This window comes from Pteropus alecto, unplaced genomic scaffold (assembly GCF_000325575.1).
Source record: "Pteropus alecto unplaced genomic scaffold, ASM32557v1 scaffold40, whole genome shotgun sequence".
NCBI lineage: Eukaryota > Metazoa > Chordata > Mammalia > Chiroptera > Pteropodidae > Pteropus > Pteropus alecto.
This window is the reverse complement of record NW_006431919.1, coordinates 1,472,984-1,487,192: the sequence shown is the minus strand read 5'-3', so window position 1 is coordinate 1,487,192 and position 14,209 is coordinate 1,472,984. Positions and strand designations below refer to the sequence as shown.

The window sequence follows — 14,209 nt, the reverse complement described above, 5'->3', positions numbered from 1 at the left end:
AAATAAATAAATAAATAAATAAATAAATAAAGATGCGATAGCATACAAACTTCAAGTTAAAAAATAAATGTCATGGGGATACAATGTATACAATGTACAGCACAAGGAATATACTTAATAATATCATAATAACTTCATATGGTGACAGATAGATAAATAAATAAATAAATAAAAATTTGATAGCGTACAAACTTCAAGTTAAAAAATAAATAAGTCATGGGGATACAATGTACAGCACAAGGAATATACTCAATAATACCATAATAACTTCATATGGTGACAGATGGTCTTATCATGGCAATTATATTGTAAAGTATATAAATGTCAAATATACTCAAAACTACTATAATGTTGTATGTCAACTATACCTTTAAAAAATTCATAGCAAAAAAAAAAAAAAGAATTTAAATGATTCCTTATTCAAACTTTTTATTCATCCCAAATGCTGGTATTGAGAGCAGGTTCAGTGAGAAGGTGGTGAGGAAATGGGAAATTATGGTAAAAAATTTGAATAAGTTCTAGGTTTGCGGATGTTAATGCTACTTGCCCATTATTATACCTAATTTTGCTTACTATTAAAATGCTTGGGTTCCCTTATTCTCGACCCAAGAGTTCTGTTCTGCTCTTTTGCTTATTGGCCGTGAAAGACGAGTGTGTATGGGGTGTGCTTCCCACCTGACGCCCACTCCCCAGCTCACACAGAGAAAGGAGAAAGGGAGAGGGAGAATGTTTCATGGGCAACAGGAGACAATGGAAAAAGAAAAGAGAGAGGAAATAAGAGACTGAGCCTCACCCCCACTGGCAGGTGGAGGACTGGACAGTCTTTGCAGGGGAAGGAGGGACACTTACTTGTATGGTCGGAGGTGGCAGCACTTTCTTGAAGTTCTCTTGAAAGGAGCAAAGCTGGTGACCAGCCTGGCCTAGTGCATCCTCCACCAGCTTCCTGAAGGCTGGCTCAGACAGCTGGTGGTGGGGCAGCTGGGTGGGAACAGACACTGTCATCACAACCTTCTTCGAGGGAGAGGGGACAGGGAGATCCTGGCAGCCCACATGCTCGCCTCAGATGTGTCATGATGGGCCTTTTTATCTTGGCCAGCTATCATTTGTTGCCTGGCTACTGTCCCACTTTCCTTTGAGAAAGCACCTTCTACGGCAGTCCCAGAGACTTGCCAGTCACGGTGCTCTAGCCACAGAACTGGCAGTTGTGGCCTCCCTTCTCCTATCCACCATGATCAGTCCAAGGACTGGACAATAGACCCAAGCAAGGCCATATCGGAATGCCCTCATCAGATTCAGCATGTGACAGCTAGGAATCCGAGGGTCACTCTTCCTTTGGGTTCTGAGATGTAAAAGTTCACGCTTGGAGCTATTGGGAGCCACCATTCCCACCATGCAGGAAAAGGCATGGTGTTCCTGCTACACCCAGAGAGGGAAACAGCACCAGGGATGGAGCGAAAGTCAGAGCCCTGACGATGTTATTTGTACTGAATGCAGCCAGGCTTTAGCACGACCTCCTCATGGCCTCCCAGGTGTGCAAGTCAATGTTCTTTATGCCTAAACTGGCTACAGGAGTTCTGAGTAACACTGTCCAGCCACCTTGACCCTGTTGGGCATCTCCTGCACTCTCATCTGACAATCTAGGAGTGAGTGAGACCCCACAGCTAACAGAGACTTGTCCTCTCTGCTTGGCACCAAACTCACTGCTCTTCTGCTCTTGGTTCTCATTTAGAGCCTGCCCCACCCCTGTGCTGACAGACTGAGGTTCTACCACGCAGCACTTTCCCAAGCTCCGCGGGACAAATCCAGGTGAGTGGGTCGTGGGATACAGACAAGGAAGACGGCATCGGTCACTGACAGGCTCTAACATTCTACATTACAGAACCAAGCAAGAAATGCTCTCTTTCTGCTTTTATAAAGTTGACCTCCCCTACTGGCATCTGAAGACACTCCCCAGCCCCGCACATTGCAGCCTAAATACAAGGGGGTCTGGTAGCCCTGGAGAGAAAATTAGAGAGCGAGAGGAGAATGAAAAGATCATCTAATCAGATTTACCCTCTGCCTTCAGGAAAGAGAAATGCTTCTTATGGCAGATGGTTCAGGCCTAATTCAATTCAAAAAGAGTGTCTGAGACAGAACTCTGTACTAAATGCTGCGAGGGCCAAAAAGAAGAAAAGCTCATAGTCCCAGGCCCTCTTAATGAGGAAAAACAGCTTCATCCATCACCCCAGCAGAAGGCTGGCTCTGATAAGTGCTTAGCAGCAATACATCCTCAGGGCTGCTGGAGTACAGAGGATGGGAGATGGGGTCTTCCACCTGGGAAAGGGCAATTCTGAGAGCTTCACGGAAAGATTCATTCACCTGTCAGATATTTGGGGAGTTCCTACCACATGACAGACACTGTGAAAGGCCTGGGGGACAATGGGGAGGGGTGTCCAGACCAAGGAAGGAGTCTGTGCAAAGGGACCAGAGTCACACTCAGAAGTAGCATGCTGCAAGTGGGGGCTACAGGCATAGAGTGGGACTATGGGGTGGTGGTGGGGGAGGTAGTAAAGGGGGCAAATTTTAGAATAATTTTCATGCAAAGGAATAGATGGGAAAGCCGAGCTGGGGAACAGGAAGCAAAGGAGACAACGTGTGGTATCAGGAGTACTGAAACTGCTCCCGAGGTTGGACCCACAGACCATTCAGTTCTGATGTTGACATCAGAGAGAGACCTGAAAGCAGCTAAGGATTCAACCCCCGTCTTCAAAATTCGAAAATCAAAGTTTGCATTTGGAGGTTTGTCCAAACCTCTTTGCAACCTATTTCTGCTTTCAGCAGACAGCTTCTCTTACAGGCTGCTGAGCATTTGGTCCAGAGCCCGGGCTCTGGAGGTGACCTGTCAGGGTTCACATCCCACTTCTGGCTGTGTGGCCTTGGGCAAACGGCTGTGCGTCAGTATCCTTTTGAATAAAGATAATAATAAAACTTAGTCTGTAGGGGTGTTCAAGGAGTAAGTGATATAATGCACAGACGATGCTCCAGACAGGTACACGGTAAGTGCTCGCGCGCGAGAAGGCGGCTGCTAGAAGCAGTGAGTGTAGCAGGAACACCAGCTGGACACATTCACTCCTGACTACGAAGAAGGGGCCTTGTCTCTGCCAACTTCTAATCCACTCCAGGGAATGGCCTCGAGGTCTACCATTTTCCCATCAGAGCTTCCTCTGCTTCTGAGTTCTGGAGCCTGGGCTGGAATCCAAGTTCTATTCTTGTTTTCATGGTCCGACTCCATTAATGGAGAGGGAACAGGCACAAGAGATCCCCACAAGGTCCCTACAGCCTCCTCTTAAGCACCTGAGGATCTGTCCAGAAGGTCCACCCTCCATCACAGCCCCTGCAGACAAAGAGCTGAAGGGGCTTCAAGGCCTCGCCTGGCTACTCCCCCAGAGCTGTCCCAGTCCCAGAGGCCTTACCTGGGCCAAAGTGCCCTCTGCCCTCTGTAGCGCTTGCTTTGCAAAGTCCCTCTGGAGAGCCATGAATGTACACAGGATCTGGCCCAGCCACTGCACGGCCAGCTGGTTAAACTGTGGGAGCTCAGCCACCAGCAGGGAGTTGAGCGCCTGGTACGTGTGCCAGGCCTCCTTCTCCTCATAGGTCATGCTGCCCTCCTCCAACTGCTTCTCTTCCAGCCGCTCAAAGTCCAGTAGTTTGTCCAGACGCTTCTTGATCAGGTTCTGAGGGCCGCCCAGGGCTTTGGCCAGGCTGCACAGCGGCTGCCAGACCAGGCCTTCCAGCCTCTGCTTCTGTGGGGAGAGACAAACTTGGGAGTCCAGGAAAGAGATGGCAGAGCGTGGGCACTGGGTAAAGGGGCTATAGGTAGGCAGATAGGCAGGCCTGGGCTCCAGCCCTCCCCTCACTGACTAGCTGTCACCTCTAGCATATTATCTATCCTTTCTGGGACTCAGTGTGCCCATCTGAAAAATGGGGACAATGCAGGTAACTAGATTAGCTGAGTGCATGGCACAGAATAGGTATTCAATAGGTATGCCATTTCTTAATATCGATATTGTGCACAGATCTTGCAAAAGATTTTATAAAGAGTGGTGGTCAAAGCATAGATTTGGGGGCTCAGATTCCATCTTCACTTTGACTATCTGAGTAACCTGGGCGTTCACCCTCTCTGAGCCTCTGCTCTCATCTGCAGAATGGGCTATTAATAGAATCTACCCTGTAAGCTGTGTTGTGAGGATTAAATGAGGTGAAGAATGTAAAAGGCTTATCGCATTGCCTGGCAGACAGGCTCAGTAAACATCGGCTGGGGCTATTTTTATCAGTAAAATGCACTATTAATAATCTCTGCCCTGCTGACTACCCAGGGTGGTTATGGATGTGACAATCACGTAAAGGGCCTGACGTCTAAAGATTATTCTTATAGGCTCTGTCAGCTGCTCAAGAGACAAAGAGGCAAGGAGAAGTTCCACTTACAAACTCAGGGAAAGCCTGGAGCTGAAGGTCTCTCGCCAGGTTGCAGTACTGCAGCACAGGCCCCCCGCAGATGTCCAGAACGCATTCCTGTGGCCAGAAGCGGAGGAAAGCCTGGACCCAGGGAAATGAGAGACAGCCAATCATGGCCTGTGATAGCCATCTCACACCTGAATCTTCCTCCTCCATATTCCTAGAGAGGTTGTCCAGGCTGCCTGCACATCCCTCCTGACAGGGAAGCATCTAGCCTATTCTATCCTTGGACAACTGGGTTGATTAGAAAGTTCTTCCTTAGACTAACATCTTTCTCCTTGTCCAAAGCACTTCCCCAAACTTTACACATTTGCCCGTCTTCTTTGTGATTTTTTTTTTTGCCATGTCCATATCCCATGCATTCTATTAATACTTTTCTATAAGTTAACTAAGCATTCCTATTTAAATTGATGCATTAAAGAAACACCTTATGATAGTACCACAAAGGGAAAACCAGTAATAATTGCCATAAATAGGCGTGCAAGAATAACTGCTATAAAAACAAAGTTATTAAGTTCTGTCTGGATGTCATTGCCTGCTGAAGGCTTCCAGCCAGAAACTGGCTCTGCCTGTGCTAAAGAGATGCCAGCAAAAGAGGCTTTTCCTGGACTCCGAGGATTAACAGAGGGAGTCACTTTCTCGCCACGGAATTCCATGTCAACACTGTATCTGTCGTGTAAGTCCTGTGTCTAGAGAAATGCAGCCTGAAGCTTCCAAATATTCATCCTCCCCTGCAAAGCCAGGCATGTCTTGTGACTCTGGGTTCTCTCTCTAAAGACCCCTCCGTTCCTTTTCATGTCATGGCTCTGAGTGTTTTTCTTTTCCAGCTCCCTGTGTTGCTCACATCCTTCCACTGGGGGCCCGGGATGGAGCAGGAACTAGCAGGGAGATCTGCTAACGCGGAGAAGTGGGAAACTACCACCCCCTCCTCAAACACACTTCCGATAACGCCACTCAAACAGCTACCCGAACAGCCCATTATCGTCTGACCGAGCTGGTTTGCGCAAATGGACATGACTGAGAACAAAACCACGTAAAAAGGAACAGAATGGATGGAATGAGTCGGCGTCAATGACAAGAATGGGGTGGGGGGAGGTTGGCACAGGGAAAGTGACGTGATGGATGGGAATGCAGCCTGCAGTTCCTGTGCGCTGAAGTTGGTGTGTAGAAACATGCATTTTCTTGGACCTACGTAACATTTAAATTTTTATTTAGTTAGTTGCTCACATGAACACATCATGACATTGTACCTAAAAGTCTGAATTTCCAATTTTCTTTTTTCCTAAAAATCAGAACTGACAGCACTGGGCCCACATTGCCACACAGCACCATCTTCCCCGAATCAAGTAATAACTGCCCTTTAGATTTTACTCATTCATTTGGTCATTCAAATTCTAAATATTATTACCTATTTAACTACCAAGAAAGCCTCATAAACAAACAGGCTTTGTACACCTGCACGCTTTGCTCAGTAATATTAAGCCTGAGTTTGTCACCCCTGCTCTGAGTACCAGTCTGGCAGGGTCCCTCTGAGGGCTCTGACGCCAGGGAATTTTGACCTTGCCCTGTGGGAAACCCATCCCCTGTGGGAACCCCACCTTGCCCAGTGGGAACCCCACTCCCTGAAAGCTCAACGGGCTCAGAACCTGCCCGAATCCAATGAGCCCTCTTCTGGCCTGCAGCCAGCCACTGGACGATCTCTTCCATTTGGTTCCTGCAGCTGGTGCTTGTGCGATGGGACCCGCATGCCCTCTGGCCAGGGAATCCGGCCAGGCCCGGCCCATTATTCACTGCGGGACTCTCTACCTCCATGTTATCCAGGTAAACGGCCATGTTGTTCTTCAGCTCGGTCACACACAGCGACACCCAGTGGAACCTTTCTTCTAAGTTATCAAATTCTTTGTCTTCTGTCTGAAAGTGAAGTTATGCTTGTGAGGACCAAGAATATCCACATGGGGGCAGTGTACACCCTGTACCCGCATCCCAAGTCTTCCCTGGGGACCACTTTTACGCAGACCTGCCATCAGAGCCAGTTCCTCCCGCCCCAAAGCTGGAGGGGACAGTTAAAGGCAGCGAATGCAGCTTAGTGGTTTTGTATTCAGATCACAGAATCAGACACACGAGCATATGAGTCCTGGTTCGCTTGCTTCCAAGCTGTGTGATCTTGGGCAAGTGTTTTACCCTCTCTGAGCCTCTCATCTACAAAATGGTGAGGAGCTGGGGTATAAAAAGAGTACTTACTTCAGTGTGTGGATCAAGTAATGCCTGATTCAGAGTAAGTACTTGATCAACTGGTAGCTATTCGAGGCTGGTTCCATGCCCAGACCCAAAGATTAGCTCCCTTATCTGTGTAAAGAGACCTCAGAGAGAGAGATCCAATAGCACAAGGTGCAGTGGGAAAAGCCTTCCCCTGGCTCCTTAGAGTCAAGTGGTCCCAATTCTACCTCCTCCTGGCTATCATTGCTGGCAAATTGCTTACTTCCCTTCAACTCAGCTTACTCTTCTCTGAAAGTGGTCTAAGCCTCCTTCTCCACCCACTGCACAGTCTTTCTTGCCCCTTGGGATGACTGAGACATGACTCTTCCTCCTGATCGTGCTCACCCTGGGCACAAGCCCTGCCTCCTGCTTCAGCAGATGGCTCAGCCGGTTGGTCTTCTTGGAGAGGGTGTGTGTGTTGATGCGGGCCAGCCGCTCCCGGAGGGACAGCTGCTCCACCTTGGTGTACTTGGAGGCTGCATCAACAGAGATGAAGGGCATAGGGACAGAAGGTGACCCAGGAAAGCAAGCATCCCTGACACGCCTGGCTAGGCACCTGCTTGGGCCCTCTTCTCAAACATCAGGGTCACGTCCATTAGAATGGCAGGTCACGGACGACAGACATGAGGCTGATCCCTCACTCCAAGGTGTGAGCCCCAGCTGAACAGCTTCCTGCTTGCTTCACTTTGGCAAGTCACTACTTCTTGGGCTTTAGTTTCTTCATCTATAAATGAAGCCAGCCAGCTCACAGGATTGCTGGGAGGATCACATAAGATGATGGGTCTGAATGTACTTTCTAAAGAAGAACCCAAGCAACAGGTGATTTGCCTGAGGTCCTTCAGTCACTGTCAGCCTGGGCAGGCTCGGACCATACTTTTCCATTCCTGGCTCAGGGCTTTCTACTGATCGCCAGACCCCAGATCTGAGTTTGAAACCTGGCTCTGTACCTTACCGGCTCTGTGACCTGGAGCACATGACTGAAGCTCTCATTTTACCCTGTGAAATGAGGCTAACAGTGCCAACCTGATTAGGGCTATTGTAAGGATCAAACATGACAACAAATGAAAAATGTGTCATAGTTAGCCTGTAGTAAACATTAGCTAAATTATCAGTACTACAGTCTCAGTAGTACAAATGAGTTTCTCCCTACTCGAGACGCTGCTTCATTTTCCAAACCTTTCTATTTTAACTGAGAGGCAGGATCTCCACTTCCCGCCTTCCCCTGTCCAGATATACAGTCCTTTGCCTCTCCGGTATTCATTTCTTCTCCAAAGAATAGCAGGCAAGTGGTTAGGATGGGATTAATCTCACTTTATAGTTCAAGGGGTAGGTGCTGAGTGGTATAAACCAATCCATATAATCACATCCTCCTGGCCACAGTAATTGGTTCAAAGAAGGGAACATAACCCAGGCCTAAGCCAATCAGCTCATGGTATTCCCCTAACCATGGCGATTGGTTCAGGGTGAGCACATGACTCAAGCGGGTCCTATCAGAGTGAAGCTATAATTTAATTTTTATGGCTAAAGAGAGAATGGCTTTGTTGTATCTTGGAGGGTGTGGTATGTAGATGTGAGTCTTGGAACAGCAACAGCCATTTACTACTATGAGGGAAGGCAGCCTGGAAATGAAGGTGACACAGTAAAGAGCAGAGACAAGAGAATTAGAGGCAAACTGAGCTAGCACCCTGAGCAAACCCTACCTAATGAACACTTACCTCTGGACTTGAGGTTACATGAGCTACTACCTTCCCTGTATTGGTGAAGCCAATTGGTGAGATGATTTTTTTTGTTATATAATTTGAAGTAATCTCACCGATGTATCCTTTAACCTCCCCAGGTGCTTACCCACTTCCTTGCGCCTCTTGTACTCATTGATGTTGGTGTTCACATCCTGGAGGGCAGAGGCGGCCCTCTGAAGGACAGGATAGGCACTGGCATCAGGGAGTGTGTTCTCCAGAATTTTCTGCAGCAGCAATGGGTACTTGGTAATCCTCTGGAGAGGGATTACCAGCAAGAAACTGAGGCCTGAAGGTCCAGCTTGTGGCCTGAGGGAGAAGGCTTATGTTAGGTAGGTAAAGCCTACCCTTTGGGGCACCAGAGGGACCGGGCTCTAATCCCAGCTTTGCCATTGAAGTCGCTGAGTGATTTCGGGCAAACCACCTCCTTCTGTGGTTCTCATTTTCTTCATTTGTGATTTGTGAGGTCTAGAGGTTAGATAGGCGCTTTTAAGTTTTCACTTTCTGGGGCTCGGTTCTCCATTTGTATCAAACCCAATGGTCAATTCTCTGCCCTTGGCCTCTCACTCACTCAACAGCAGACACAGCTGACCAGTCCCTCTTTCTTGAAACACTTTCTTCTTTTGCCCCCAGAACCGCCAGAGACACCCTCTGCCCTGCTTCTCTTACTCCACAGGCCGCTCTCTTGGCCAACTCTGCTGGCCTCTCTCCAATGCTAGAGTGCTCTGAGGCCTCCTCTCCCTGCTCCCCACCCATTCTCTTACTGATCTCATTTAGTCCTATGGCTTTAAACACATCCCAAAACCCTATCTCCACCTCCAAGTTCTGTCCAGAGCTTCAGACTCACACGGTCAACTGCCTTCACTCAGATATGTCTCAAACACAACACTATATATTGGGCATCCACATGCTATTTTATGTCATAAATGGTTCTGCTGCTTTAGTTAAAAAAAAAAAAAAACTTCTAAAAATGACAGAAACTTAATGCTTGGAGATGCATTTAAAGTATTTAAAGGAAAAAATCATAATATCTGAATGTTCCTTTAAATAGTTTAGCATAAAAATAGATGGAGCAAACAGCAAAAGATTAGCACTGGTTCATTTCAGGTTGTGGGTATGCAAGTGTTCATTACATTCTTTTTCTATAGGTTTGAAGTTTTTCTTTTAGAAAAGTAAACAAAGAAAACAGAAACAGGAGCTAATAGTGTCAAGGACCCTTCCAGATGCACTATTTCACAAATGGATGACTGTTTCTCTAATCCCCTTCTTGATGGCGGCTAGAATTTGCAGAAAGTGTCCAAGTCAATGGCATCTGGGACATCTAGGATATCTCCAATAGTCTTTCCTTAATCATGACCAGTAGCCCTCAGCCCTGCTTTTTGAGAAACCCATGAGGATTTCAAACCTCAATGTCCAAGCATACTTCTTCCAAGAAGACTCACAAACACTGCTCACGACCATTCTCTGGCCCCCTCTCCGTGGTTCTCTGGCCCCTTCTCCGTGGTTCTCTGGCCCCCTCTCCATGGTACCCTGGCCTCTTACTCTTTCTCCTAAGAAAAAATCTCCAGACCAAATGGCTAGGAAAGTTCAGCCATGAAGCTAAAAATAGGCAGAGCAGGTGGGAGCCCCCTCGTTAGCTGCAGGAAGTGGGGAGGCAGGGCTAGGATCACCATCAGGACATACCTACGCTGACCATCTGCTCCCACCAAGGGTTTCCTAGTGTTTGGATGACCATGGGCAAGGGAGGTGGAAACAATTGCCACATGTTTGCGAAACTCTGTCCTCGGCTTACTTTCCATGGGAAAGGACCACCTGCCTCATGGGGACACCTGTCACCTCACCAACCAGAGGGCAAGGGGGTCTTCAAAGAGATGATCACATCTCTTCCCCACAATCATCAAGGAATCACTACAGAATTATGGCAGCCTTTTACATGTACAGCCTTCCTACAGTAATTTGGAGGGGAAAAAAAAATTGTATGCAGCCTTTTAGATAGGCTGCAAAAAGTACAAGATAATACCCAGAGCTCGGTGAGTGTGAGGAAACAAGCCTTCTTACATTCTCTCAGTGGGAATATCAATTGGTGAGGTCTCTTTGGAGAGCAGTTTGGCAGTACATGAAATATACAAACCCTTTGTTCTATCAATCCGACTCTAGAAATCTACCCACAGAAATGTCAACTCAAGTGAGCAAGGTAGAAGTTAAAGTCGAAGTTATTCAGCAACTGTATTTAGGACAGTAAAAATTTAGAACCAACCCAAATACCTACCAACAGGCAATGGTTAAATAAACCATAAACCCGCCCTGTTAAGGAACTCTATACAGCTATATATTTGAATTTGCTTTTATATGCATAAATGAACTCTGCAAAAATCTATACAAAATTTAAAAGTAGTTACCGTAACTTTGGGGTGGGAGTAGCAGTTGGGTGGATGAGGGGCAAGGTAGAAAAGATTTTTTTTTACCATTAAATTTGGAATGTTTTAAAGCTTTTGAACCATGTAACTATGTTACTCATTCAAATTTTTAATTTAAAAAGTTTATTCTCTGTATATCTCTACCTGAAGCTTCCACCCAATGTTGCCACCCAGGGCAGTATGATCCTCTCCCATGGGGCAAGACTTCAGCCATCTGTAGAGAGGCCCCCCTAGGTGATACTCACCTGCTTCCCAACACTATTGCTTCCAGCACATGATTCCCTGCATCTCGCTAACCTTCCTGTGGTGTCATAAGAGCTGTTCACCAACAGTTCCTACTTTTTCATGTCTGGACACATGACAGGATAGCACTACCTGGCCTCCTGGAAGTTGGATGAAGCTATGGTATTAGTTCTGGCCCATGAATTATGAGCAGCAACAGATATCATTTCTGGGCTACAGCATTTAATTATCAACATTAGACCTTCTAGAACTCTTTTTATCTTTGCCACAGTTAATGATGATATTCTAGATAGTGGCTGCTGTCAGCTTGGGTCCCAGAGTGAGGATGATGTAAAGAGCCCCAAGTCAACCCACAGTGGAGCAAAAGGAAAGTATAAACCTTTGTGGTTTGAAGCCACCATGGAGAGTTGTGAGTTGTTTGTTTCTGCAGCATAGTCTATCCTCTCCTGATTGAGACATCCCTGAAGCAGTGAGAGTAGCAACAAATGAAGGTGACACCTTAATGGCCCCTGACCTTGGGGTAAGTGTAGCAAGGTCATTCTACTCACATCACTGACTCAATGATGCCCTGGATCTCCCGCTGCAGCTCCGGCTCCCTCCTGTACGACTCTACCAGCAGCAAGGCCTGGTCATAGTTGGCACAGTAGAACTTATAGACTCGCTCCAACTCCTCTTGGAATTCCAGGAATAGGTTACCTGATAGTGAAAAAGCAACGAGGAGTTCACAAAGGCATGTCTGTATGTTCCTTGCTTGGGACAGGGAGGCAGTGAGTGAGACAGCTGAGCACCCCAGCTCTAGAGTGAGACTGCCAGGCTTAACCAGCTTTGTCACCTTGAGCAAGTTACCTTCTCTTGCTGAGTTTCCATTCGTTTCATTTTACTTTCATAAGGTTGCTGTAAGAATTAAGTGACAGAATGATATAGAGCTCAGGCTGGTGTTCTGTGAGCGCTTAATAAGTGGTAGCTATAATTCCAGCAATAATATTGATAGTGCTCAATACAGTGCTTTACAGTTTACAATCTACACTCATGTTATATCTTTACAATTACTGTGTGTGGCAAATATAACCACTAACCCCCAGTTTATAAACGCATGCATTAGCACAGCACAGGAAGTTACAAGCATGGACTTTGGACTAAGAGAGAACTAGGGCCAGATCTCCAGTCAACCCTGTTCCAGTTTTGTAAACTGGGGCAAGCCTTGGACTCTTGGACCCTCCATTTCCCCATCTATAGACTGGAATAAAAATAGTACTCACCTCAGAGTGTTTTTTGGTGAAAATTAAATGAAATAATACATGTAAAGCATTTGACACAAACTTCATTCATCAAATATTAACCAACAACTTATTTATTGACTATGTACCAGGCACTCTTCTAAGCTCTGTGAACAAAACAACGCTCCTGCCTCATGGGGCTTATATTCTAGTGGGGGAGACAAACAATAAATAAATATATTACATATGCTAGGTAGTGATGAGTACCATGAACGAAGACAAAGCCAGAAAAAGAGTTAGAGAGTGCTAGGAGATCTGTTTATGGAAAGCTCCTATGAAGAATGTTTACCAGAGACCCAGAGTACCCAGCCCTGGGCATGTCAGGGGGTAGAGCAGCATTTCGGGCCTGGGGAAGGACAAATGCAAAGGCCTGAAGGCAGGTGAGAACTTGGCATACAGGCAACAGCAAGAAGGCAAGTGTAGCTGGAGCAGAGTGAGCGAGGGCACAAAGTAGAGAAAATAAACAGGAAACTGAAGCCAAATCATGGAAGATCTCAAAGGAAGTAAGGTGGAGTAAGGCATTTGGATTTTATTCTAACGGTGGCAGGAAGCAGCTGGAGGGTTTTGAGTGGAGATTACACGATCTGGTCTCTGTTTTAAAAGGATCACTCCAGTGCTCAATTTCAGCAGCACATACACTAAAGTTAGAACAATATAGTGAAGATTAGCGTGGCCCCTATACAAGAATAACATGCAAATTCTTGAAGTGTCTTATGTTTTTAAATCAGAAACTTACGAGATAGGTTATTTGCAGGGAGAGATAGAATGGGGTATAAAGGATGAGGGATGAGAGGGGAGCAATGCTTTGCTGAATATACCTTTCTGTATAGTTCTGACTTTTGGAACCACGATAATATTTCACATACTGTCCGCCCATGTATATAATTTAGACCAACCAAGATGTGGAGGGGGAACCCACAATGAAATACTAACAATAGGAATAAACCTAATTCTATTACAAATGAATAACATAACCACACTGAAGGGCATGGGAGAGAAATTAACATAAGTAACTGTCTTTTTTTACAGGGGTACAGGTTAGTAATTCTGAAACTACTTTATGTGTCTACTAACTTTGAACAAATAAGTAAATATATTGGAGTTAATGATAGCCATTTCTCTGTCAGAGAAAGATGTTACAAATAAGAAAAAGAAGAAGGTTTGAATGGATCCTGTGATCCTGGTGGAATTGCAGGCAACAGTATGAACTCACGGATTTAAATGTAAAAATGTAGATGGATATAGAAAGAAATATAGATACGTGTATAGGCATGTATTAGTATATAAACACATATTTCCTAGCTCTATTAGCTGAGAAGGCCTAGGAGCAATGGCATCCCAGGAGCAATGAACACTGACCTGGACCAGGCCCGCCTTGGGACATGTTGAATGGTGCCTAGTAGACCAGCATGGTCCAGCTCTCAGCAAAGACTCCCACAGAGAGATTACCAGCCCAGGACCAAACCCTTCCCCAGTGCTGGTCCAGTCAATTCTCAGAGAAAACTCCCTCAGGAGAAGCCTTCAGAATTAGGGAGAACATGACCAGGAAGGGTTACCCAACACTGCAGCTAGGGAGAATCAGCGTGACAGGGAGATCAGACAACTGCAGAGATAATTCTCGCTAAGAGAGAACTTGGTGTAGCCAGGAAATCTAGGGCAGTTCCCACATTCTCAATGTGGGTGTTTCTACAGGACTGTGACTGATGCCAAAGAAACTGCATCATACAGTATGGCCAGGGGCATGGGGCATGTCAGTAACTGAAGGGCAGACAAAGGCAAACTTCCA

The 14,209-nt window shown here is 46.2% G+C and overlaps 1 protein-coding gene and 1 non-coding gene across 3 annotated transcripts in view; one reads left to right on the top strand and one right to left on the bottom strand.

Annotated features, from left to right (window-relative positions):
• ARHGEF37 (Rho guanine nucleotide exchange factor 37) overlaps nt 1-14,209 on the bottom strand; it is a 36,847-nt gene that overhangs the window by 7,646 nt on the left and 14,992 nt on the right. For both annotated transcript variants that reach the window (XM_025043152.1, XM_006906385.3), the window contains exons 4-10: nt 11,695-11,842; nt 8,596-8,795; nt 7,096-7,226; nt 6,301-6,405; nt 4,465-4,575; nt 3,453-3,782; nt 850-978 (exon numbers count right to left, since the gene is read on the bottom strand). In XM_025043152.1, coding sequence (XP_024898920.1) covers nt 850-978; nt 3,453-3,782; nt 4,465-4,575; nt 6,301-6,405; nt 7,096-7,226; nt 8,596-8,795; nt 11,695-11,842 — 1,154 coding nt within the window. The remainder of the gene's footprint in view (nt 1-849; nt 979-3,452; nt 3,783-4,464; nt 4,576-6,300; nt 6,406-7,095; nt 7,227-8,595; nt 8,796-11,694; nt 11,843-14,209) is intronic.
• On the top strand, nt 13,037-13,144 carry LOC112475342. The gene has a single exon (XR_003044669.1). It is a non-coding gene; the product is annotated as a U6 spliceosomal RNA (small nuclear RNA).